This window comes from Microcaecilia unicolor, chromosome 2 (assembly GCF_901765095.1).
Source record: "Microcaecilia unicolor chromosome 2, aMicUni1.1, whole genome shotgun sequence".
In the NCBI taxonomy this organism is placed as follows: domain Eukaryota; kingdom Metazoa; phylum Chordata; class Amphibia; order Gymnophiona; family Siphonopidae; genus Microcaecilia; species Microcaecilia unicolor.
In genome coordinates this window covers 466,321,236-466,344,641 of record NC_044032.1, presented here as the reverse complement: position 1 = coordinate 466,344,641, position 23,406 = coordinate 466,321,236, and the positions used below count along the sequence as shown (strand labels likewise).

Genomic DNA, 23,406 nt, shown 5'->3' with positions numbered 1-23,406 from the left:
TATTTTTTTAAAGGCATCACCCCGGGGTTAAACCAATAAATCTTGGAAAATTCAGCAAATGTAGATTCAATCTGTGGTTATAATTCTCAAAATGCTCTAGTCTCTTGTGAATTATCAAATTATCTTTAACCAGTGAGGATGTCAAATCTTGTACTGATTTCACTTCATCTTTAACCTGTTGAACTTGAGTTGCAAAAACCATTTTAACTGAATCAATGCTTTGTGATCAAATATCAATCTTATTTACCAGTGATGTTATCTCCGAAGAAGTACTGGACAATAATGCCTCCATCTTTACTAGAATCCCCAATACACCCTCAAGTGTAACTCCATTCGGGGGCAAAGTTGGCTCAATACCTCCAACAAGTGGGTTCTCAGCAGAGATAGTATTCCAACGGGTGGCTCCCTCTGGCAGCAGTGCAACAATGACTTACGTAGTCAACCCCACTGCAACTTCATCCTTTGCTTCCACCAGGCAGGGAGAAGGGTTGCAGACCGGACGAGAAAGAGATGTTTCAAGGCCTAGATTCACAGATGCTCCTCCGCAGAGAAAATCGACAGGCTCTCCAACTCCAGGCGAGGTAGGAATGGTGGTCGCTAGATTTTTCACTGCAGAGGAGTAAAAGTACAGCCCCACAAAGGTCCCAGGCTTCACTACTCTTTTACGCTTGGTGTAGGGCATAGCAGGTAAACCTCGTAATTAAGCAACCAAAGAAGAAACATATAAGTGCAGCAAAGCTGCTTGAGCAATGCTCCCACTGATCATGCCGCCTCGAATATTGTATTCAATTCTGGTCACCGCATCTCAAAAAAGATATAGTGGAATTAGAAAAGGTACAGAGAAAGGCGACAAAAATGATAAAGAGGGTGGGACGACTTCCCTATGAGGAAAGGCTAAAGCATCTAGGGCTCTTCAGCTTGGAGAAGAGATGGCTGATGGGAGATAAGATAGAGGTCTATAAAATAATGAGTGGAGTGGAACGGGTAGACGTGAATCATTTGTTTACTCTTTCCAAAAATACTAGGTCTAGGGGGCATGTGATGAAGCTACAAAGTAGTAAATTTAATACGAATCAGAGAAAATGTTTCTTCACTCAACGTGTAATTAAACTCTGGAATTCGTTGCCAGAGAATGTGGTAAAGGTGGTTAGCTTAGCAGGGTTTTAAAAGGATCTGGACGGCTTCATAAAGGAAAAGTCCATAGACTATTAAATTAACTTGGGGAAAATCCACTGTTTATTTCTGGGATAAGCAGCATAAAATGTATTGAGCTTTTCTGGGATCTTGCTAGGTTTTTGTGACCTGGATTGCAGGGCCGTACCTAGGGTCGTTGGCACCCCCCTGCAGACTATCAGTTGGTGCCCCCCCCATGTGTCATCTCCTTTCTCTCAACATGCCCCTCCCCCCGCCGCTTGCTGAGCAGCTGAAGAGATAGATTCCCCGCTTCACTTACCCGGGTGTAGAGCTCGCAGGCGGACATGTCTAGGTGCTGATGGGGAGGGAGGGAGGAGAGCCGAGCCCGAGCGCTGAGCGCGGGAAGGCAGCAGCGCATGCGCATAGGTGCCGACATGCCAACGTGGTACGGTTTATTTTTTAATTTTGAAATAGAACTCGACTGGCAGCGGTGCCCTTGAAGGCAGGCTCCCCCCTGCGGTGCTTACCCCACTTACTGGGTTGGCACGGCCCTGCTGGATTGGCCACTGTTGGAAACAGGATGCTGGGCTTGATGGGCCTTTGGTCTGTCCCAGTGTGGCAATACTTATGTACTTACCTTAACTCTGCTGGCTTCTCTCATTTCTCATATTCTTTCTCTATATGCAAACGGCTTCCACAGATTGTTGTACCTTTCGTTCTATTACAGAAGCATCAAAGAACTCTATAATTCACTCATTCTTTGAGACAGGTTTTATTGTCTACTCCTGAAAATATTTGTCAGTTCAGAGCACAACTGCAAATATGTAAACGTTATATCATTTGGGAGTAACTTCATAACAGGGCATCTACACAGAAAGTCTTAAAAGGCTCCATTTATAAAAGCAGGATAGACACTTATATGCCTCTATAAAAGAGGCCTCTAGAACCAGCCCCAGTAGAACACAAATGCCCTCATACATATTTATACCCGCTGCAAAGCTGGCATTAATCTATGTGAGTACTCTCTTCATGTACCTACATCCTATATAATAATTCTCACCTCCAACGTTCTGACTTGCTGCCTGGGACCGTGGCTCATTCCGAGTTGGTCTGCTAGGCTCCGTAGATCAGGCTGACATCACCGTAGCCATTATGATGTCAACTTCAGAACCTGGGGGAAAAAACATGCCTCACAGCTGATCCATGTCGAGAGGAGGGTTGCTGGGCATGGGTGGCTGGAGGGGGGGCAGGGGAGAGAGGAGGGTCGCTGGACATGGATGGCTGCAGGGGGGGGCAGGGGGTCGCTGGACATAGGTGGCTGGAGGGGGAGCAGGGGAGAGAGGAGGGTCGCTGGACATGGGTGGCAGGAGGGGGGCAGGGGAGAGAGAAGGGTCGCTGGACATGGGTGGCTGCAGGGGAGCCGAGGAAAACCTTGCTAGCACCTGTTTCATTTGTGTCAGAAATGGGCCTTTTTTACTAGTATTGTATAAAATACATGTGTACATAATAACTCCACCCATGTTCTGCTCAAACCATGACCCTGGGAATGAACATGCGTTATAAAATTACCTCCACATGAGAGTTTACATGTTCATCTACCCAGAGTGGATAAATCGTAGCTGGGCGGATTAAATGGACAATTTTTATTTTTTTCTGCCATCTTTTCTCAGACATTTCATAGAGAATTTATAACAATGTAAGTGCTGACATTGCCTTGTTTTTTTGGCTTTATTAGACATAAGAGACTGGCCATTGGCACCATGGTATGTGAAAGGCAACTTCTGTTCCTGCTCTTTGCTCTACTAGCAGTCGGCATCCAGTCATCATATGCTCAGCACTGGTCTCATGGCTGGTATCCCGGAGGGAAGAGAGAGCTGAATTTACCACAGTCTTCTGAGGTGGGCTACATTGTTGGATAACCTTTCTTTTCTGCCAGAAGCAGTGATATAAAGTCTCAGATCTGTGGTTATTTGTTCAGTAAAGGCAATTCCAAGAAAGCTGTGAGTAAACTCAATTTTATCTGCATGTTGATTGCTAGCTACAGAAATGGAAACGCAGACACGCCTTCCCTGAGAGAATTCAGAACTGCTAGGTTTTCAGTAACCCCTTCCCCTTTTTAATAATACACTTAAAAAGTGGAAATGGTTCTTAATATGGACAGGATCGCTTCTTAGTAAACTAACATAATTTTGCTGCATGACAGATTTTCACAAATACATATTTGGATTTAGATCTCATCCTTTTTCAGTAGTAGCTTAAGGTGAGTTACATTCAGGTACATTAGATATTTCCCTGTCCCTGGAAGGCTCATAATCTAAGTTTGTACCTGAGGCAATGGAGGGTTAAGTGACTTGCCCAAGATCACAAGATGCAGTTGAACCAGGCTTCTCTGGTTGTCAGTATGATGGTCTAACCAGTAGGTGTCTCCTCCTAGTTCAATATTTTTATTAAATCTGTTTAGAGCTGAAATGATTATAAATGAGGACTTACTAGAATAGGTGGTGGTTGGTTAAAGCCATTGTTCAGAATCTGAGACACCAATTTTGAAAATGTTTTCACAGACCCTAGGATCTCACTGAGAAAACTCACCACCCTGGTTTCTTGAACATTTTCCCCATGCTGAGGAGCTGAAATTGTTTCTACCAGAATATTTGGAGGCACATACAACAAATCATTTTTGAACCTTAATATTTAACAAACACATAAGAGCCTTCTTGAGGCCATCTGTTTTGTGTGACCAGCAATGGATATCTGATACCCTAGGCAAACCTTCAGTCAAGCATCTACCACCATCCCCAAGGGAATGCTTAAGTCCCTACCCTTCCCCTCCCCCACCCAGCATTTCCCTTTCCCTTCTCTATCCTCATGTCCAGAATTGAAAGAAGTCTTAGTAGCCAAGTCCCAGAAATACTTTTATCGTGGGACTACATAGAAGATTCCTGGAATAAATACTGCCCATCTAAACTATGTTAAACTATCACAAGGGACAGCAGTTTAGCTGGAACAGGGGGGGGGGGGGGGGGAATGAGGATTTGGACTCATGAAGAGAACAATCTCTACCATGGTTAATTAAAAAAAAAAAGCAGAGGATAAAGGGGTTTGCTTAATTTCCTGATTTAGATCTCTTTCAGCTACTATGAAAGAGTCCACTAGCTTCTGAATGGGTGCACTCTTACTACAGGCAGCCTCTCTCAATCTCTACTTTCACTTCCCAATCATAGTACCCAAAGATGGAAGCAGAGTACCTACTTGCCAAAAAAACAAAAAACCCCACTCCCCAGCTTCAGTTTCATAAGAACTGTGGAATAACTCTAATAAGGCTCTGAATGATCTCCAAAGGAGAAGGCCCCTTTGGTCATGCCCCTTCATTTGTGTGCCCATGTACTGCAGCAGGTCGCTGACTTTTAACCCTTTAGTGTCCAATGTTCCCATCAATCTGTTCCCATATGGCTTATTACGGGAACATTGGACACTAAAATTAAGCTCTGGAGCTCAAGTATGATGTCACTACTACCCAGTGGTGTGCTGGAGCAGGCTCTCACAGGCTCGCAAGAGCCATTTGTTAAGTTTTTAAGAATTTTGGGAGCCGGTTGTTAAAGCAGGGCCCTCCAAGGCTTCTTTAACAACTGGCTCCCAAAATGTGGGCTTGGGCCCCCTGCTGAATTATCTTTTACTTTGCTGGTGGGGATGCTGAGCCCTGCAAACCAAGTAAATAGACTACAGCTGCTCCCTGCTCCTTGTTTCCAGCTCTGGGCAGCAGGCTGAGACTTCTTGAGCATGTGAGAGAAGTTCCAGCATGCTGCTCAGAGCAAGACGTTGGGAGTGGTGGCAGTCCATTTATTGGCTGCCAGCAAAGGTATGCCTAGCGTGCCCGCACAAAGGGAGGAAGGAGAGAGAGGCAAGTGTTGCTCCCCCCCCCCCCCTGGCCACCCCTGGCCCATCCAACTGCAGAGCTGGCTACGTCCGGAGAAAGAGCCTGTTGTTAAAAATTTACCAGCACACCCCTGCTACTACCTGCCCTCAGCCTGGAATAGACCTCACTCCTACTTTCTCCTCAACTGCTCTAATGGCTGTGCAGGGAACCCCTCCTCTTGCTGTGATGGATGTATTGACTATCAAATGGTCTTTGATTCCTTATGAATCTGTTTTGTTTCCCTTCTGCTCTGTCATCATGATGTTATTATTCTATGAGACTCTATATTCTATTTGCATCTGTTGTAGAAAATAGCTGGTAAATTGTACATAAAAATAATATTGGTTAATAGTCTTAGGGGGCATTATTTTGTTCTACCCTTGAAAAAATTGTTCATGTTAGCCATTGTGGTTTTAGTTTTGTGATGGATGGATTTTAATGGTTTGAACCAAAAGTTAGCCACTCCATCAAAACCAGTGTTCTTCTAAACCTGGTTCTCAGTTCTTTTTCTTTTTGATTGTTTGTTTTTTTCTAGCCATTTCATAGTTTTTACATTTGCCTTTTTATGTTTTACTGTATGTTTGGTAGCTATTTAGCTTCTTTTATTGAAGTGGTAAAATACATAAGGTAACTTTTTTTCCGGTTTATTTTGGGTTTTGTTTGTGCTTTGGTCTGGTGGAACTTCATAGTTTTTATCTGTTGTCTTATTTTTGCTTTTATGTCTGTGTTTGTTTCTTAGGTGGTTGTATATATGTACCGGTTGATATTCAGAGCAATTTAAGCGGGCACGAGAGGCTTCTGCCCACTTAAATCATGTGGTGTTAATCCAACCGTTGATATTCAGTGGCCCTTAACTGGGCAGTGTGGCTGAATATCAGCTCTGACTGGACATAAAAAATTGGGAAGTCAAGGGCGGCACAGGGGGCAGCTTTGGGGAGGAGCCAGCAGTTATGTAGGTGCCGGAAATATTCAGTGCTGGCAGTTATGTGGGTGCTGGAAATATTCATTGCCAAGACCCATATAGCTAACCCAGCCAAATTAGGACAGCTCAAAAGCTGTCCTAAATAGGCCGGCTTAGATATGGGCGTTCTGGCACTAAATAACGGCTGGGACCTACCTAACATTTTTTAAAGTCTCCGCAATCCTCCTCCTGCCTCCCGATGCAACTCCTCTTCTTGCCTTCCCCCTCCCCTCCCAGCCAGCGATTGGTCACCCATCCCTGATCTAGGTAGGCTCCTGTCCCTTGCAGCTGCCTTCACAAAATGGCTGCCATGATCTCTTGTGGCAGCTCATGGTACTTTACCTGCATAAGCTCTGGCAGCCAGCCCCACCAAAATTAGCCTCCAATATTCAGTATCGATGCCTGTACATGGCCTGGCACTGAATATCTGGGGCTCATTCTTCCTGCAGCTGTCAGGAATTTTTTAAATGCTGACCACTACGGGCTGAATATCGGCTGGATTGTGTCCTGATGCAGGCGTTTCTATGCCAAAACACGTTGGGCTAATGGACTATTGTTCAAATAAGTCAGGACATTCACATATTTGTTAACCACCCTTTTATACTCATTTTAATAAAAGTCTGGTTGAGCCATCTGGCTTCTCTACTACTCTTTCTTTTGTTTGCATCTTATACTGCAGTTGGACATTTGTCTCTCCTTTTGTTTTGCCTATCTTATCTTTATTACTTAACCTACACTGTGCTAAAAAATGTGTATTAAGGGTAAATAGCATACAGTATTGCCACTTAATACATGTTATTTGACAAAAACACATGTGTTATTCCTTCATTACATATTAGTAACTACAATATGACAAAGGCAAAGGAGCTCATTATTATGCAAAATGAATAACACAATTCATGTGAAAGCTCACAACCTACATTATTCATAGAAAGATAATGCCAGCATTGATTTGGCATTATCTTTCCTCCTTGGAAGCACTAATGCGCATCATGGTACTCATAGGGAACCTCTTAAAGGAGCTGGCGCTGGGAGATTTGCACCCCTCCAACCCCCCCCCCCCCCAATCCATGGTGTCCATGGCAGCTAGTTGGGGGGGGGGGGAGGTTTAGGAACGATCCCTGGTCACTCCTGCCTAGTCACGCCCAGGTTCAAAATAGCATCAAAGTCCTCCTTGTGATTCCTCCTTTCAGTACCAGATCATAGTAACATAGTAACATAGTAGATGACGGCAGAAAAAGACCTGCACGGTCCATCCAGTCTGCCCAAGAAGATAAATTCATATGTGCTACTTTTTTTTATTTGTACTGTCCTCTTCAGTGCAATAGATGAATAGTATGGGGATACCAGTTTAGTTCAAGATATTTCTTTATGACATATATGAAGAATAGTCATCAGAAATGAAGGGATACTTGAAGGGACTAGTGGAGGAGTGGCCTAGTGGTTAGGGTGGTGGACTTTGGTCTTGGGGAACTGAGGAACTTAGTTCAATTCCCACTTCAGGTACAGGCAGTTCCTTTTGATTCTGGGCAAGTCACTTAACCCTCCATTGCCCCATGTAAGCCACATTGAGCCTGCCATGAGTGGGAAAGCATGGGGTACAAATGTAACAAAACAAACTATTTTGCAATTATGTGACTTCACCATAGAGACTGATTAAACTAGGAGATCTGGATACTAACCCTGCAATATTAGGAAAGTGGGTTAAAACTTTGGAACATCTGGTTCTCTCACTGCAGGCAATGGGTGGGTCTGCAATTAAAGACAGCCTCAGTATTTATCGTATATTGGAGGCTAAAGAGAATAATGCTAGAATAAAGAAACTTTGGTACCATCATTTTCCTTTGACTCATTTATTTTCTTCTGAGATTTTGCTTAAAAAGTATCTTAAGGAAGTCTTAGATATCCCTAACTGTATAATTTTTAACCCCTTGATATTCAAAACCATTTAACTGGCCAGGAATGGCACCTGGCCGGTAAAATGACACTTAACTGGCTATCCAGAGATATTCAGCAGGGATAGCTGGTTATCCTCCATTGAATATTCCCGGTTAGCAACTAGGAGATAACCAGCTACATAGTGTGATATAGCCAGCTATCCCTGTATACGTAATTCATATCCAGCTATTGTAAATGTCTAAATCAGACTGCTTAAGTAGCTGGTATATGTTTAGCTGGTTTAAAGGTAACCAGCTACCTTTGAATATTGACGTAGCCGGTTAACTTTAAACTGGCTAAAAATGAACCAGATTTTCAATGCCAGTCACCAGAAATGGCTTGGCATTGAATATCCGGGCTGACCGTGGGAGTTGTCTGAATATTGGCCCCTAAATCTATATATATAAAAGGCAAGACCAACGTTCTATGAAGCCTCCAGCCGGAAGTGTGAAGCGCCAGAGATATCCAGTTTCCCCATGAGTGAAGGAAAACAGCACAGCACGAAATCCCTCTCTCTGTAACAGTGAAGGACTCAGAGGGGGGAGGGGAGAGGGGAGAGAGATGCCCTCATTCTCTCTGTAACACAAACACAGAACAGCAGGAAACGTAACACTGAAGGACTGGACTCCAAGGGGGGAGGGGGAGGGAGAGAGGGCAGAGGGCAGGGACACACACTCCCACATGCACACTCTGAAGAAAACCTTGCTACCCCCCGTTTCATTTGCATCAGAAACGGGGCTTTTTTACTAGTGTTTTTATATTCCAAGAAATGCTCGTGTGGAGAAAGAGACTAATGGATTAGCTTCTCCTGGAAGTTTTGAATTAACTGGATTCCTTGAATTCACTAGATTTAATTACTACTCATACAACTTTCTTGGTCATATTGTCATCTGAAAAGATCTTGGCATTAAAATCTTATTTTAGGAAGAGAGATATATTGTTCTGTAATCAAAAGGTGTAAGTTTTTACATATGTGTGCTCATGCTATTTAATTACATAGGAAGTCTTTCTTCAAGTAAAACCCTTAAGGTGCAACATTTTTTAAGGTTCCCTTGCAAGTGCCTGGTTCTGTCAGACAGTGTGTAGCATCATTCATCTTTGTTATTTCCTACAGTTAACTTGGTTAAATATCTTAAACAATTTTCGGCTTCAATTCCGTATCAAGCTTGGAACTCTTTCTGCCCATTCTCTATCTCATTTCTGGGCCAAACAAGATGGTTTTATTTTAAAAAAATATGTGAAATGATAATATTTGGGGTATTGCTTTTAGGTTTTGTAAACTCCCAGGTGGTTGTTCTGGTTCTCTTTTATCTATATTATCTGGATGGAACTGGTCAGGTTATTGTGGAGTAGAAGCTCTTGATGTAATGTAATAATGTAATCATTCTGTGGGGGATATGGTTGGGGTGTGGGTTTGACAGTTTTTTTATGATGGATAGTTGGGTATGGAAAGATATATTTCTTCTTCCCTTTGATTGCCTTTTGTTTACCTTATTGTTTATCTACTCTGTCCTCAATGATACAGGTTTCATGCAGTCTTTAACTGGATGTGTTTAAATATTTATTACTGTGCATTTAGGGCCCTGTTTACTGTGTTTATGTTTATTCCATTTCTTTATATACTGCCTTTTGTAAAAACATCAGGTCAGTTTACAAACAATTAAAATATGATCAAAACGGAAAAAAACAAAGAAGAGAAAAAAGAAAAGCACCTGTAACCTCAAGGTCAAACCAATAGCACCATAGCTAATTGGATGAGAACAATCCCCAAATGCTTGGAATAAAATATAAATTCTAATGTGTGTAGCTGAAAACAGGATGTGGCCATGGAAGGAGTGTGGGCATGTCAGGGGTGTTACTCGAATTTACACTCATTGTTATAGAATTAGGGGGAATGTGCTTATATTTAGGCACAGATATTTACACCAGGTTTACAGTGGTGTAAATGGCCGTACCTATAAGTAGACACCTTCCTGGTCCTAGGCACTGTTCTATACACCATGTCTAACTTTAGGCACATTATATAGAATAGCGTTAGATGTGTTGAACTCATCTAGATTTTAGACACTATTTACAGAATCTGGCCCCTAATGTGTGATGTGTGCAAATGTTAAAAATTAAAATTAATAACTCATTGTCCACAATACTAAATTGCAGTGTTCATAATCAGATATGCTTCCACTGTTAATGATTACTAAAAATTAATCGTTCACTTATCTGAAATTTAAACAGATGATGTATGCCCACTGAGCAGTTGTGTTCTACAAAGCACCATTTCGGAGAGCACTCCCCTTCTTCAGGAACCCTCCAATCATTTGTTGCGGCTCCCTCGCAGAGAAAACTCCCATGTGGTTGCAAATATGGAGCTGCAGGTCAAAGAATAAATGTTCTTTGGATTTGACGGTATTAGTAGTGGATACTATACAGGAAGTGGTGGGGGAATTAAACATGCAGATAGAGGAAGTACACACCCAAATACAATCAGATGCTATGATTTTTGGATCATTCCAAGAGAGTTTAGGAACTATGCAACGGTCATTGGAACAATTTGGATCTAAGACCCTACAGAATAAAATCAGGAAATTCAACAGGGATGCTAATGATTATACTAAGGGCATGGTATATTCTTGGATACAGAAGGAAGGGTCTGGAGATACACAGGATTCCCAGAGAGGGGGCCTTGAAGAGGAAAGTAGTTTTGGATAGTGACAGCGGTGGCTCCCAGGTCATTCTAAATCTCCAGTTTTTTTTTTTAGAAAGGAGAACTTGGCCCAGGGCCAAAGAAAAGGGCCCAGGTACCTCAATCAAGGAATGGATTGAGGTCAACAGCAAGATTGGAATCAACCCAATATGAGATCCAGGAGTTCCAGGACATATTAGTGGTTAACATTTCTGGGATTTTGCTAAGTACAGCATAGACAGTGGTACTTGAGAAAGGACTGTCATTTGTCCCAGCTCAAGATTTGACCCTTTTTACCATTCACAGAGACATTGCCCATTTGATACAAGCGTTACAGGTTAAACTCCATTTTTCTACCAACATATTGAAAGATCTTTCCATCATGTGTGCCCCTTCCACCTGGGTTCCTTCCCCCTGGTCAAATGGATGCCCACATAGCCACTTTTTGGGATCTAGTTTTAAAAGGCATCACAGCATTGTTACAGAATGATTCAGAGAGAAGATAAGTTAGCATGATAAGGGAGGAGTCTAAAGCCTTATGATCTTTTAAGTAAAGACTCATGAATCATCATTAAGTCTGCGGACAAGGATGGTGCTCTGGAGATCCAAGATGGCTGCAGCATGCACCTGACGAGTGTGGAATCTCTCTGCAGTTTTTTTCCACTTTTCCTTTGCAATGCTGAAGAGAAAGGGACGGTCTGTTGCTGGAGCCTCTCAGCAACCTAGTACTCCTTCTATTACCGAAGCAATTGACTCCATTTTGCAGAGAGCTGGGTTCCTGAAAGTGTTGATGAACAGCAGTTTGGGGCAGTTGGAGGCTCCAGTCTACTCCCTGAGCTAGAGGTTTCACTCAGCCCCGACATGAGAGCCCCTCCCCCCCAGCTGCAAGGAAGCAACTCCCCGTTGTCAGCGTCTTCATCTCTGTGTTTGAGAAGCCCCATAGAGACTGAGTGACCAGAGGCACAGGGTCAGCCTGTGGGTGCTTTGGAAGCTTTGAATTTGCAGGATTGTACGGCGGCTGTCACAATGGTTTTACCACCTATCTCAGAGGAGTTGGAGGCTGTGAGCACTGGGAATCAATCCTCGGTAATGATGGAACCACAGGCACCGGCTCCACAATGTACTTTTCCTTAATAAAGCTCAATGAAGTAACTTTGGACAGTTTATGGACCCTAATAGCAGACCTGGGTAAAGCTTTGTGCCTCCAGGTCCTACAGCTGGGCCAGGATTTGACAAGTTTGGAGGGGAAGTTAAAGAAAACTGATAATAAGTCAAACATAAGCAATAGACAATTACAACAGTAAAAATATTCAAATATTAGTTATACAGTTAGTATAGTTATTTCAGTTTTTAATGCACTTAGGGGGTCTTTTGCTAAAGCTTAGCTCGCGTTTTCTGCAGCAGGGCTCATGTGAATAAAATGGGCCCTGCTGCAGATAACTCGAGCTAAACTTTAGTAAAAAAAAACCCCTTAAAGATTTTAATTCTCACACATCATACTTTTCATTTGGATCAGTTCTGTCATGACAGACTTGAGGATTACTTGTAGATCTGTAGCGACTGCCATTTTAGCAGGTCTCATGGATATTGTTTTGCTCTCTTAGTACCAAGTATTTCCCTAGTTCCTAGACATTTAACCTGGGTGATAATATTTACATGCCCATTGTGCATGTAAATTTTGGAATACTAGCACTCAATATGCATATGTACGCACATACCTGCGCCAGTGCTAGCATGGTCCTACATGCAAATAGTCATTTATTCCCAGGGCCCCCTCTTTACCCTGTAATAGATTAAGCTCTGTGGAAGGTAGGCCCCAGTACACCTTCAGGTATGAAGAGTTAGGGTTTGTGGGAATAAGTTCTACCGTACCTTATACTTTCCTTATTGTGAAAAATAATAACTAGCAACTCTTCACATAAGCTTGTCTATCTGATGTTGTACAAAGTAGTTAATTTTTGAATACATGAATTTGTCTAAAATCTTATTAATGTTGCAAAAAAAAATGTAACTGCATGGATTCTTAATCCAAAGGTTGTAATGGATCCAAAAAATACTAAGGACACAATCAATATGTTGGTTTTTGGACTGATTAGTAAGTTGTAAGCTTGTAATATATTTATAGCATGAAACAATACCAGGATTTCTCCACGTTTAAATATACATTACAGCTTGCAAAAGATTCACATTATAATAACTCATAAAAACACAGTCCTGCTTATAATCGAACGAGAAAAACGCCCAAGTTCCTACCTAAATCGGGAGATGGACGTTTATCTCACAAAAACGAATAACGCGGTATAATCGAAAGCCGAACTTGGACGTTTTCAACTGCACTCCATCGGGGAAGCGTACAAATTTGATAGGGGCGTGTCGGAGGCGTGGTGAAGGCGGGACTGGGGCATGGTTATCACCCGAACAGAGATGGGCGCCTTTCGCCGATAATGGAAAAAAAGTATGCGTTTGTAGCTAGAATTTAGGGCACTTTTCCTGGACCTGGTTTTTCATGAATAAGGCCCCAAAAAGTGTTCTAAATGACCAGATTACCACCAGAGGGAACCGGGGATGACCTCCCCTGACTCCCCCAGTGGTCACTAACCCCCTCCCACCACAAAAAAATGATGTTTCACAACTTTTTATTTTCACCCTCAAATGTCATACCCACCTCCCTGTCAGCAGTATGCAGGTCCCTGGAGCAATTGTTAGGGGGTGCAGTGGACTTCAGGCAGGTGGACCCAGGCCCATCCCCCCCTACCTGTTACAATTGTGCTGCTTAATGCTTAGTCGTCCAACCCCCCCAAACCCACTGTACCCACATGTAGGTGCCCCCCTTCACCCCTTAGGGCTATAGTAATGGTGTAGACTTGTGGGCAGTGGGTTTTGAGGGGGATTTGGGGGCTCAACACACAAGGGAAGGGTGCTATGCACCTGGGAGCTCTTTTACCTTTTTTTTGTTTTTATAAAAGTGCCCCCTAGGGTGCCCGGTTGGTGTCCTGGCATGTGAGGGGGACCAGTGCACTACGAATCCTGGCCCCTCCCACGAACAAATGCCTTGGATTTATTCGTTTTTGAGCTGGGTGCTTTCATTTTCCATTATCACTGAAAAAAAAACCCACCCAGCTCACAAATTGTCGAATAAAACATGGACGTCTATTTTTTTCGAAAATACGGTTCGGTCCGCCCCTTCACGGACCTGTTCTCAGAGATAAATGCCCATGGAGATAGACGTTTTCGTTCAATTATGCCCCTCAGTATAATCTATTTAGCTATTGTCCATAAATACTATGTTGTTCTTCTTGTAACAACTTATTATCTAAATTGCCTCCTCCCCAAGCGACAGACAACATCTTGAATGCTAGGAATCTTAATTCAGCGAAGCTATGGTTAAAGGAGAGACAATGATTTACTAGAGGCTCAGTAGTTACTTGCCAGTGACAGGATGAATAAAGACATCTATGCTAATGGAATTAGGACATACTGAACACTGACCACATTTATAATGTTCCTTTGGTACATGAATGATTGAAGGGACCAGATTTGAAGCTGAGGGAGCAACGATGTCCTTAATACTTTTATCTCTAGCGTAGGCAACAATAAGGACTTTATTCTGGAAACACTCGTGTCCCTCTAGAATATGCCAATGTTTAAGTAATGTCATTGGAAAGCCTAGAGAATTGTAAAGTACACAGAACATCTGATGATTAAATTTTTCCAGAAATCAATAGTTCTTCACTATTAGCAGCTCTTGCTTTCATCATGCCAACATTTGTGTGTCTCACAGGACACCCTGTCTTTATTAATCCTGTCACAGGCAAGAGGTACAAAATTGATCATTTGTCCAACTGTAATATGCAAAATGTTGTTTACATTATTATGTGTCCTTGTAAATTGATTCGTGTTAGAATGCTGGAACACAAAAGTAAACTGAATAGACTTGTGGTTGTAAAGAAAATTTAGAGCCCTGTTTTCTAAGGTGCACTAGCGTTTTTAGTGTGTGTGCTAATGCTAGAGACACCCATATATTCCTATGGGTGTCTCTAGGATTAGCGCATGCTAATTTTTACCGCACCTATAGTGCGGCTTAGTAAACAGGGCCCTTAAAGTCTTAGATATAATAGGCATCTCTAATAGGCATCTCTGAGACCTGGTGGAAGGAGGATAACCAGTGGGACACTGTCATACTGGGGTACAAATTATATCGTAGTGATAGGGTGGATTGAATTGGTGGAGGGTTAGCATTGTATATTAACGAGAGCCTTGAATCAAATAGATTGAAAATTCTGCAGGAAACAAAACACTTCTAACAAGAGGTTATGCAGATAGGTATATATTTGAGGGTTTTTATAAAGCAAAAGTTGCAGATAGGGCAACTCTGTTGACCAAAAAAAGGAAAGGGCCACGCCAGAACTTGTGTAAACCTTACAATATTTTCACTTAGCAAAAGATTCAGTTAAAAATTGACATGTATTAGAGGGTGATGACTGTAGCACATTCGAGAAATAAGAATCTCAAGAATTATTTGGTACCATCAGTTTTACCTGAGATAAAATTCTCATATGAGGTGTCTACTGGTGGAGATTATTCTAAATGTAGAGTATGTAGTGTGTGTATGCATTCTTTAGATATGAATGAATTTATCCATCTGTTTACAGCAGGGGCGTATCTGCGTGGGGCCTCAGGGGCCTGGGCCCCCGCAGATTTTGCCCTGGACCCCCCTACCGCTGCCAACCCTCCCCCTCCGTTGCTCGCCTACCTTCGCTGGCGGGGGACCCCAACCCCCACCAGCCAAGCCGAGGTCCTTTCATTTTTCCACTGAAGCTGGCGCCGAAAGTTTCTTTTGAGTCTGACGTCGCTGCACGTAGTCAGACTCAAAAGAAACTTTCGGCGCCAGCTTCAGTGGAAAAATGAAAGGACCTCGGCTTGGCTGGTGGGGGTTGGGGGTCCCCCGCCAGCTGACAGAATTCTTTTAAAGGCAGCCGGCAGCGGCAGGAGGACGCGGACCTCGGCTGGCGGGGGTTTGGGTCCCCCGCCAGCGAAGGTAGGCGAGCAACGGAGGGGGGAGATTGGCAATGGCAGCGGCTGGGGGGAGGGGGATCGGCAATGGCGGCGGGGGGGGGGCTATAATGTGCCCCCTCACTCTGGCCCTGGCCCCCCCTACCGCCGCAGTTTAGATACGCCCCTGGTTTACAGGTAGAGTGTATAAACTGGCACACGCTTCAGACTGTAATAGTTCAAATGTTGTATATATAATTACGGAGCTCATTTGGACTTTTTTCTCACAAAAACATCCAAATTGGTATTTTCAGAACCAATTTTTAGATGTTTTTCTATGAAGCCCATCAGAAGTGCGTTCAAATCACAAGGGCATGTCAAGGGCATGTTAACGGCGGGATCTGGGCCTTCCTAACACTTGGATGTTTTTCAGTCATAATGGAACAAAGCAAAACTGTCTAGGACTAAAACTAAGACGTTTTGAGCTAGGCCTGTTTTTATAACGAATAAGGAACAAAAAGGTGCCCTGAATGACCAGATGACCACTGGAGGGAATCAGGGATGACCTCTCCTTACTCCCCCAGTGGTCACTAACCCCCCCCCCCAAGACAAAATGTGATTTAAAAGATTACTTGCCAGCCTCTATGCCAGTCTCAGATGTAATATTCAGGTCCATTAGAGCGGCATGCAGGTCCCTGGAGTAGTGTAGGGGTGGGAGCAGTGCACTGCAGACAGGTGGTCCCAGGCCCATACCTCCCCCTACCTGTTACACTTGTAGAGGAAACTGTGAGCCCTCCAAAACTCACCAAAAGCCCATGGTTCCCCCTTTACCCGTAAGGGCTATGGTAGTGGTGTACAGTTGGGGGTAGTGGGTTTTGGGTGGGTTTGAGGGCGGGTCAGCAGACAAGATAAGGGAGCAATGGTGAGATGTGTACCTGGCAGCATTTTATGAAGTCCACTGCAGTGCCCCCTATTGCTTTCCTGGGATATCTAGGGGACCAGTTTACTAAAAATGCAGGCTCCTCCTACATCCCAATAGCTTGATTTTGTGCATTTGCACTTAGATTTTTTTTTTTTTAATGGACCAAAAAACAAAATGCCCAAATCACAAAACCTTGTTCTAAACAGTATTTTTGAAAAAAAAAAAAAAGATAGACGTTTTTCTTTTTTGAAAATGACCTTCTTTCCTATTCAGATTTTGGACATTTTTGCAAATCGTCCAAAGTCGGACTCAGACATCATATCGAAAATGCCTCTCCATGTGTCAGTGACTAATCAAATGGTCAAGACCAGAGTAATTGAACATTACAGTTGTATTAGTAAAAATGCAGAATCTGCCCCTTTGGTTTCCCATTGGTATCAGTTTCATCATTCAATTAGCGATTTAAAATTCTTTGTGTTTAAATGATTTATAAAAGGTGGAGAAATTGAGTCTACTTTACTTACCCCCATGTTTACTAAGCCGTTCCAATGCCGACACACAGCCCATTCACTTTGAATGGGATGTGTCGGCATTGCTGCGCAGCAGCCATTAGTTCGGCTTAGCATACAGGGGAGTTAGAGAGGAACAAAAGTGGAAATTTCAGCTTAATACTGTTTACCCCAATGGTCTAAATGCTGAAATAGATTATAGACCCTTCTTGTGAACAGCATACCTTTTTATCCACACACCTCACATTTCCATTTCTGTTTTGCATAGTTTTTGGTTTTAACCTATTCAGTCCATACACTTAGGTTCTTTATATAACTTTTCTCCAGTTTCATAAACATCGCTGTGTTTTTATGACTCACATTTCTTTATTCACTTTTTTTTATTGTTCACATCTATATATTTTTTGTTTTTATGAGCTTCAGTTCTATTTCCTCCAGTTTTTATTCATTAATGTTTAATTTTTGGAAGTAATTTTTTTAAGCCAAAGCTTACCATCGTTTTGAACATGTTTTGTTTTTATGGCCATATTTTACATACACTTCAGTTTTAGTTATACATTTCTTGTTGTTTATATATCATTTTATCCGCACTTTAGTTCCATTTTTTGTGGGTTCAGTTATCAGTGCTGTTTTTTCACAATGTCTTTTTAATTTTCAGTTATTTGTGCTGTTTTTTGCCACATCTTTTCAGCTGGAGGCTTGGTTTGGGTCACAGTGAGGCTTGGCATTACTTTTTTCCACATCTCTTCAGATGGAGGCTTGGTTTTAGTTCTTTTAAACTTAGGGGGTCTTTTACAAAACTGTGAAAATCAGTTGGTGGTAAATGCTGAGACGCCCATTATATTCCTATGGGCATCTCAGCATATACTGCCAAAATGAACTTACCGCCCAACTACCGCATGGCTCTTGCGGTAATTTCATTTTTGACGCATGTCAGAAAAATATTTTTTTTATTTTCTGCCACGCGTAGCAGACACGTGCCAAGTGGCATCTGATGCACGTAGGTCATTACCGTGCAGAATTTTTTACTGCTAGGTCTATAGCTGGTGGTAAGGTCAGACACCCAACATGGACACGCAGCAATTTTGATTTTGCCGCACGGCCATTTTCGGGGAAAATTTACATAAGTACATAAGTATTGCCATACTGGGAAAGACCAAAGGTCCATCGAGCCCAGCATCCTGTTTCCAACAGTGGCCAATCCAGGTCACAAATACCCGGCAAGATCCCAAAAATGTACAAAACATTTTATACTGCTTATCCCAGAAATAGTGGATTTTCCCCAAGTCCATTTAATAATGGTCTATGGACTTTTCCTTTAGGAAGCCGTCCAAACCTTTTTAAAACTCCGCTAAGCTAACCGCCTTTACCACATTCTCTGGCAACGAATTCCAGAGTTTAATTACACGTTGAGTGAAGAAACATTTTCTCTAATTCGTTTTAAATTTACTACATTGTAGCTTCATCGCATGCCCCCTAGTCCTAGCATTTTTGGAAAGCGTGAACAGACGCTTCACATCTACCCATTCAACTCCACTCATTATTTTATAGACCTCCATCATATTTCCCCTCAGCTGCCTTTTCTCCAAGATGAAGAGCATGTGGGAAAAAAGAACCCGAATTATAGCTATGTCATGCAAGGTTCCACGTTAGGAGTTACGGACCAAGAAAGGGATCTGGGTGTCGTCGTCGATAATACACTGAAACCTTCTGCTCAGTGTATTGCTGCGGCTAGGAAAGCGAATAGAATGTTGGGTATTATTAGGAAAGGTATGGAAAACAGGTGTGAGGATGTCATAATGCCGTTATATTGCTCCATAGTGCGACCGCAACTTGAGTATTGTGTTCAATTCTGGTCGCCGCATCACAAGAAAGATATAGTAGAACTGGAAAAGGTGCAGCAAAGGGCGACTAAAATGATAGCGGAGATGGGACGTCTTCCCTATAAAGAAAGTAAGGAGGCTAGGGCTTTTCAGCTTGGAGAAGAGACGGCTGAGGGGAGACATGATATAGGTATATAAAATAATGAGTGGAGTGGAACAGGTGGACATGAACCATCTGTTCACGCTTTCCAAAAATACTAGGACTAGGGGGCATGCGCTGAAACTACAGTATAGAAAATTTAAAACATATCGTAGAAAAACTTTCTTCAGCCAACGCATAATTAAACTCTGGAATTTGTTGCCGGAGAACGTGTTGAAGGCGGTTAGCTTGACAGAGTTTAAAAAGGGGTTAGACGGTTTCCTAAAGGACAAGTCCATAAACCACTACTAAATGGACTTGGGAAAAATCCACAATTCCAGGAATAACATGTATAGAATGTTTGTACGTTTGGGAAGCTTGCCAGGTGCCCTTGGCCTGGATTGGCCGCTGTCGTGGACAGGATGCTGGGCTCGATGGACCCTTGGTCTTTTCCCAGTGTGGCATTACTTACAGTATGTACTTATGTTCATCCTGGCCAGGCGGACGGTAGTACACTTCTATCATTATCCTTTTCCCCTTCACACATGGAATTTCAATCCATAGTGATTCCAAGAAGTGTTTTTTTTCCTGCAGAATTTTCAATCTATTTGATTCAAGGCTCTCATTAATATACAACGCTACCCCTTCACCAATTCGATCCACCCTATCACTACGATATAATTTGTACCCTGGCATTTTTGGTACATGCGCTGAAAAATATTTCAGCACGCGCCTAAAACCTGCGCCTACACTTCCGCAAGTCACTTTTTACTGTGACTATGTAAAAGGACCCCATAGAGTCTTCATTAGTGCCTGTGTTTCTTTTTGCATGGTTCTTTATAGTTATCAGTTCTCATATCTGCACTGCCACTTTTTTCCAGGTTTTTCAGTTTACTCTTTATTCAACATACTCATTTTCACACACCTTATTCATTTTTATACACCTTTTTTCAGTGTTTGCCCTTTGAGTGCAAGGTCTCTGTTTTTTTCAGCTCTCATATGCACTCTGCTTCCACTGTCTTCCCTAATTCAAAGTGCACTTTCCTTTTAAAGTTTTTTTTTATGTGTGTGCCATTCATTTTTGCTCATTTATTGTTCAACATGTCTGTCTCATGCAATAAATGCAGAATTTGTTTACTGTTCATTGTGCTTAGCATTTTTGGACTCATAACATTCATCGGTAAGTCATCTATTTTTATTATCAGTACATATTTATATATTTATATTTCTCTATTGTTAATGCTTGTCTGTACACTCATTTGTTCTACTGTTATGTTCTTGTAACAATCTTATTTAGGGCCCTGTTTACTAAGGTGCACTAGCTTTTTTTTTAGCATGTGCTAATGCTAAAGACACCCATAGGAATATATAAGTGTCTCTAGCATTAGCGTGCGCTAAAAATGCAAGTGCGCCTCAGTGGCGTACCTATGTGGGGCCACGGGGGCCTGGGCCCCCATAGATTTGGCCCTGGACCCCCTTGCCAACAACCCTCTCGACCCCCCCCTCCCGCCACCAACCCTCCCGCGCTGTCGCCGTCGGCTACCTTTGTTGGCGGGGGACCCCAACCCCGACCAGCAGAGGTCCTCTTCTTCCGGCGCAAGGCTTCGTTCTGTTTCTGTGAGTCTGACGTCTTGCACATTGTATGTGCAGGATGTCAGACTCACAGAAACAGAATGAAAGAAGAGGACCTCAGGTGGCGGGGGTTGGGGTCCCCCGCCAGCAAAGGTAGCCATTGGCGGTGGGAGGGGGGGTTGAGAGGGTCATTAGTGGGGGGGGGGTCAAAGTTGGTGGGGGGGATTGGTGGTGCCGCGGGGGGGGGGGGGGGCTAAAATGTGCCCCTCACCTCGGGCTCTGGACCCCCCTCCCGCCGAAGTCTGGCTACACCCCTGGTGTGCCTACACCGTGGCTTAGTAAACAGGGCCCTTATTTACTTATTTATTGATTCATTTATTATTAAGTATTATTTATCATTACCAAGATGTTTTATGTTTGTATTATTTTACAGAAATTGTTTTGATTCCTGATGCAGGCGCATTGTGGTGTCGAAACACAGACTGTGTCGAGTCTTTGACATTTTACCATATCTTTTAATAAATATCCTTCATTGGAACCACTGATCCACCCCTTTATTTTTGGTTGTGTTTTGATATTGCCTTTTTGACTAGGGGTTGTTTTGTCTTTCATTTGGATGGCACATAAACATCTATGTTTCCATGTTGACTTGCTCATATTATAAGTGTTTATGGTACTAAAATGGATGCTTCTGCTGCATGTAACCAGTGCATAAATGCCCATGCCTCCATGTATTTTATAACAGGCTCTATATCGGTAGATCCTGTTCTAAAGTCCCAGTGGAACTTCAGAAGTCCTGATCTGTACATATTGATTCCGATGTATACATCCTTTCTAAAATCTGCCTCTATTTGCACAGAATTGAAAATATTCTACTTACTCTCCCCAATTTTGTCACTGCTCCATTTATACTTAAGTTCATATTTACCTGTTTAGGTTTCAGAGGAAATCAAGCTATGTGCTGGAGAAGATTGTGCCTACTTGAGGGACCCACGAAAAAACAGCCTAAAAACTCTTTTGGTAAGAAATAAAATCTCTAATCTTTGCATATCTCCAGGATAACATTCACAAACTTACAAAAGCTAATGAACCCTATCTTGTTTTCCTGTCTTTAGTACAATCAAGAAATGGAGAATTTTCATGTTTTATCCCCACAATATGAAATTGCTTACCCTAATAGACTTCTATTGAGACATATTGGAGGCCATTTAAAAGGCTGGGGTGACATTTGCACATTTACATTTTGGGTTTACATTTATAAATGGCCCAATATGTCTAAGTAATGATTTTGCTATATAACAAACAAAGTGGAAGTGGAATAAAAATAACTCAAAACTACACTCCAAATACAATCCAGAGGCTGAGTGAATTCTGAATGAATTCTGGATTATATAAAGTTACACATGTCGGCAGTGAGCCAAGTTCCCCTGAGGAAACTGGGAGGTGAAACGGGTCCCCAACGGGGGATTGCTCCTGATGTTTGAAAGCTAAGTTGTGCTTTTTCACTTCTATTAGCCGAGTAATTGCGGAAACAGTTTGACTTGTTTTCTGGTATCTATTCCTATGATTGAAGCCAAAATTCAAAGAAGATTGAAGTTAAAAGTCAAAGATGACCATAGTTTGGACATTAGGAGCATGAAGATTAATTTTTAAATAAAAGGGTTTTTTTTTTTTAGACCAGTGATCAAAACTGTGAACTGTGGTATTGATAATGCTGTAACCTCAACATGGGGTATTATTCAATTTTCGTCAGGTGATGAACCACAGTCAAAGTGCCCTAAATAAGTTCATTTTGAGTCAATAATAATGCCAAGATAATGAAAAGAGTTAACAGTTGGGATGGGCCTGTTGAAGAAAACTGTAATGACAGCAGTTGTGCCTGGACAGCCAATCGGCTAGGGTATCCAAACATAACTGAGGTTGGCAAAGAGCTAGGGAGAATTGAGAGGAAAATGGTTGAAAGTTATGTACAGCAGCCAGCTAACAAAATGTATTACATAAATATCCAATGCCGGGTCATGTCTAGGCAGTGACAAAAACATGTCCAGTCACACCTGGATATTCAATGCTGGCGCCCAGACAAAGCTGGACCTGAAATATCTGAGTCTAGTTTAGCTGGCAACAGTCAGAGCTTAAAAAACAGCCAACAGCTGCTGGCTGAATATTGACTGTGTTTTGTTCCACAGAAAATAGTACCTGGAAGTAGTTTCACTCTCTTGAGAGAAAATAACAACTGTTACTACTACATTTTCTTCTGTAAAGTACTTTTATAATTTCTAGTACAATTATAGTGATCCCTTTTGCACTTATTTTTTTCTTTTGTGTAGGTTGATATGCTGACAAGGCAACTGCAGAAGAAAAAATAACAACTTACTAACTTGATGTACACATGGGACTCTTTAGAAATGTTTCCAAGCCATCTATCATTTAAAATCCCACAATCTATTTCAGAATTGGTTTCTTGTCTTTTAATGTGTCTGCTGTGCCAGTGGTTCTTGTGATTATGTCAATGGCTGTGCTGAAACTAGGCCATGGACATACATTGGTGGGACCTGATACTGTTTGCACAGATTGTGAATTTGGAGCATTTTCTGTATGTGCTGTCACGCCACCAAGTTGAATAAAATGCTTTATTTTGCTACATATAAAAATCCATCTCTATTTTAATGGGACATATAAGATTAATTTTCCACTGGTTTCAGCCTTTCTTAAATTTGCATGAGGTGTTGGAACAAACTGTGCCTGTCTAGAATATTCTATAATTAGTTTGGCTTCAGGTTTGACTTTGAGAAGACAAGACACAAGCAGAGAGAACAATCTCCA

The 23,406-nt window shown here is 42.2% G+C and overlaps 1 protein-coding gene across 1 annotated transcript; it reads left to right on the top strand.

Moving 5' to 3' along the window:
* Positions 1-2,894: 2,894 nt before the first annotated feature.
* Positions 2,895-23,066, top strand: LOC115462568 (progonadoliberin-2). The gene is made up of 3 exons (XM_030192561.1): positions 2,895-3,032; positions 21,520-21,603; positions 22,911-23,066. The coding sequence occupies exons 1-3, from the start codon at positions 2,895-2,897 to the stop codon at positions 22,947-22,949; spliced, it is 261 nt and encodes an 86-aa protein (XP_030048421.1). The 3' UTR covers positions 22,950-23,066.
* The last annotated feature ends 340 nt before the right edge of the window (positions 23,067-23,406 follow it).